General features: G+C 40.3%; 1 protein-coding gene across 1 annotated transcript in view; it reads left to right on the top strand.

Moving 5' to 3' along the window:
* MRPS27 (mitochondrial ribosomal protein S27) overlaps positions 1–3,147 on the top strand; it is a 42,636-nt gene that overhangs the window by 404 nt on the left and 39,085 nt on the right. Inside the window, exon 2 of the mRNA XM_030237425.2 lies at positions 1,638–1,715. Coding sequence (XP_030093285.1) covers positions 1,638–1,715 — 78 coding nt within the window. The remainder of the gene's footprint in view (positions 1–1,637; positions 1,716–3,147) is intronic.

Genomic DNA, 3,147 nt, shown 5'->3' with positions numbered 1-3,147 from the left:
TTTTAGGATAGGGCAAGCCACGCGGAATTTTACGGGAGGCCGCCAAACCCGCAGCAGTGCGTGTTCAGGAAAACTGGTACCGGCGGTGACAGGGGCGCCACCAAGGCTTTTGTTTTGGAAAGGCCAAAGACCTGACCTTTGGGAAGAAGTGAGCCCAGTCGGGCTGGGTGCAGTGTGCTGGCGGTGGGTGCCTGCTGCGCCTTCCGCCCTCGCCGAGCGCGCGTTTCTCTGCGCCGCGCCCTGGGGGGTGGAGACGCGCGGCCCGGCCGAGCCCCGAGCCACCTGGGCCTGGCCTCGGAGCCCCGCAGCGCAGCGCTCGTGGGGCCTGTGCTGCGGAAAGGCCCTGGAAAGCCTCGTGCTTGCTACTGGCATCCCTAGCTGTGACTGACTGACTGACTGACTGACTGACTGACTGACTGACTGACTGACTGACTGACTGACTGACTGACTGACTTTCTTTGTGTTTATGCTGAATGAAAAAACCGACAATAAAAGACACAAAACCCGCCACACAAACCTCCCCGAATCTTTTGTGTGTTTCTTTTATGACCACAAGGAAAAAGACTGCAGAAAGAAGTACCACCAACCAACCAACTGGAAATACCTTTTTATTATTATTTTCTCACTGTTTCGTCAAGTGTTGTACATAATTTTGAAGTCTGACTGGAATTCTATGTTCTGAATCTTTCTCATGATGGTTTCATGAGGTGTTCAGTGCAGAATGTGTGGGTATAATTGCGTGTCAGAAGAGTAATAAGAAGGAAAAATTGTTTCACTATCAAAACGAAACTTTAGTGCTAGCAGATGGTATTTAGGTAAGGGCTTTGAAGTAGTTGCTAAGACTCCTGTGTAGCGTTGTACTATCTATTTTTAATATATTCTTATTTCATAATGTTAATTCCTGTGACCTTCTGCATGTATTTCTGTATCTTCCTTTAACAAGTTTTATCCAGGTGTTCCTCATGCATTTTCAAGACCTCATCATCCATGACTGATTCACAATCTTCCAGCTGAAGCATTTTCTGTTTTGTTTCAAAAGCTAGCACAGCATCTCAAGCAGTTTTTGTGATACAAAGAGTGTTTGGAAAAAGCTCTTATAAATATTTCAGTAAGTCTGCAGTTCATAGGAGATGGAAGAGTGGCGATTAAAAAAATGAAAGTATTTTTAGTGAGATATGCCTTTATAGGTGGAAATAACCATTCAGCGACAACAGGGAAGCATGTTTGTGTGGGTTTGTTGTTTTTTTTTTTTGCTTGTGTTTTTGAGCTACATTTAGCTAATTGCTAACATTTGATGAGAAAGGTCTGTGTGCACAGAGAAGTTACTTTTATGTTGAGGGTTTTTCTACCTTTACAAGTTTGTTATTTTCTTAAATATGGAGTTTAGGTTTGGAAATACATGTTCCATGCTGAGAAAAAAAACCTCTTGGGAGAAGCTTTTCAGTTTTCAACTATTACAGTATAATAGTTGATCCAGATATAAAGAATCTGAATTGTTACATTAGTACTTACTGACATAAAGACAGTTCAGTGTATTCCACTTGGCAAATATAACACAAGAAGGTGGTACCTAATAAAATGTTTGTGTAGAGCTGTGTAAGCAACCCAGCTTACATGGTATTTTCTCTCTTCATTAGGTCGAAGATCTCTTCTTTCTTCAGCCTATGTGGATAGCTCAAAATGGGAAAAGAGAAAAAAAGAGGAGCATAACCTGGGTGAGAAAAGTTTGTTTCGTGTCTCCACTTTGTCTAATTGCAACTCAAGCTCATTTTTGGTTGCCTTACCACATGTAAGTCCTTCAGAATAAAAAAGAAGATGAAACAATATGCCTATGAGCTTCTATGTCAAAAAGCACTCAACATGTTAAAAATTTATCATATGTATTCAGAGCTATAGTGCAGAAACAAGTTAGAATTTGCCTGTTTTCTTAATGTTCAGTTTCTACAAGCTGATTTTTTTCTTTCACAAAATCCAGAGTGTATGACTGTTTCTGACTGATGTCTTCATTGACATTGTTTTAACAGTACTCCAGTGTGAAAAAAAAGCAATTCTATAAGTATTACAGGACAATCATATTTAAAGATGTTTTTTAAAGAGGAAATTTTCCTCGGGGTTTTGCAGTTTCTTCTTGAATTATAGATTTTTTTTTTAAGAAGAGGGGGAAATGAAGCTAAACTTATTATTTTCAACAAGTTATTTATTAAACTGTATCTGCACACGGTACTGAGATCTCCTGTGCAAATTTTATAGCTAAATTATTTGTCTAGATTACATTTGAAATGACATTCCACTATCCTTCTGATGACTACTTTTAAGACAAAGCATCTTGCAGAGCATTTTTCCATGCTAAAGGTGGATTTTTCTTTTTTTTTTTTTGTCCCACAGGTGTTTTGGAGACTGTAATTCATAGTCTATTTTCATTACTAGGCCCCAGAACTGTGGTTGTTATTTGCAACACAGATTATGAGTCTGTAAGAAGAATCATCAGCTGAAATTTAGGGGCTTTTGTTGGGCAGGAGGACAGACAAAATAATCAAACTTTTTTAATGCACTAATATGTTTCTTTTATTTGCCTCTGAGCATTTAGGTGGGAATTAGGTTCTACATGGGAAATACCTAGTGGGTCCTTATGTATGTAGCTTGAATCCTGCAGAGACTATTAATACCTTGTTACACTTTGCTGTCAGTTGGACTGCTTGTGCCATGTATTTTGGGCTGGAGCCACAGATTTGTGCCCTGGGATGCATTTGACTTAGTCACACCTCCAGGTGAAAATGGGTTTTTATTTTGGCAAGTGTCATAGCCAGTAGAAATCCACTGTAGAAAAGAAACGTTGTGCTGATACAGTCCATGTTTGGCTTTCTCCAGGCCTGGCAAGACCTTCTGTGTCTGTTTGGCAGGCAGGGTTCTTGCTGCTCCTCTGCTGATGGTCTTGAGCCAAAGCAGATGTCTATTCCCTGATTTTCAAAGAACTGCTTTGCATTTTCATTTTGTGTTCGCAGAAAAGAGAAAACAAGCTAGCACGGTGTCAGCTGTATTAGCATTTTCAGAGAGGAGACAGCCCTGCAGACATCTGCTCTGTAGCTGTCAGTTGTCTGGTTGCACATATAGTCTTGTCTGTACTAACTGGTGATTATAGCTAGAGTG

Source organism: Serinus canaria, chromosome Z (genome assembly GCF_022539315.1).
Source record: "Serinus canaria isolate serCan28SL12 chromosome Z, serCan2020, whole genome shotgun sequence".
Lineage (NCBI taxonomy): Eukaryota > Metazoa > Chordata > Aves > Passeriformes > Fringillidae > Serinus > Serinus canaria.
Note: the sequence above shows the minus strand (reverse complement) of the source record. Positions and strands in the feature narration are given on the sequence as shown.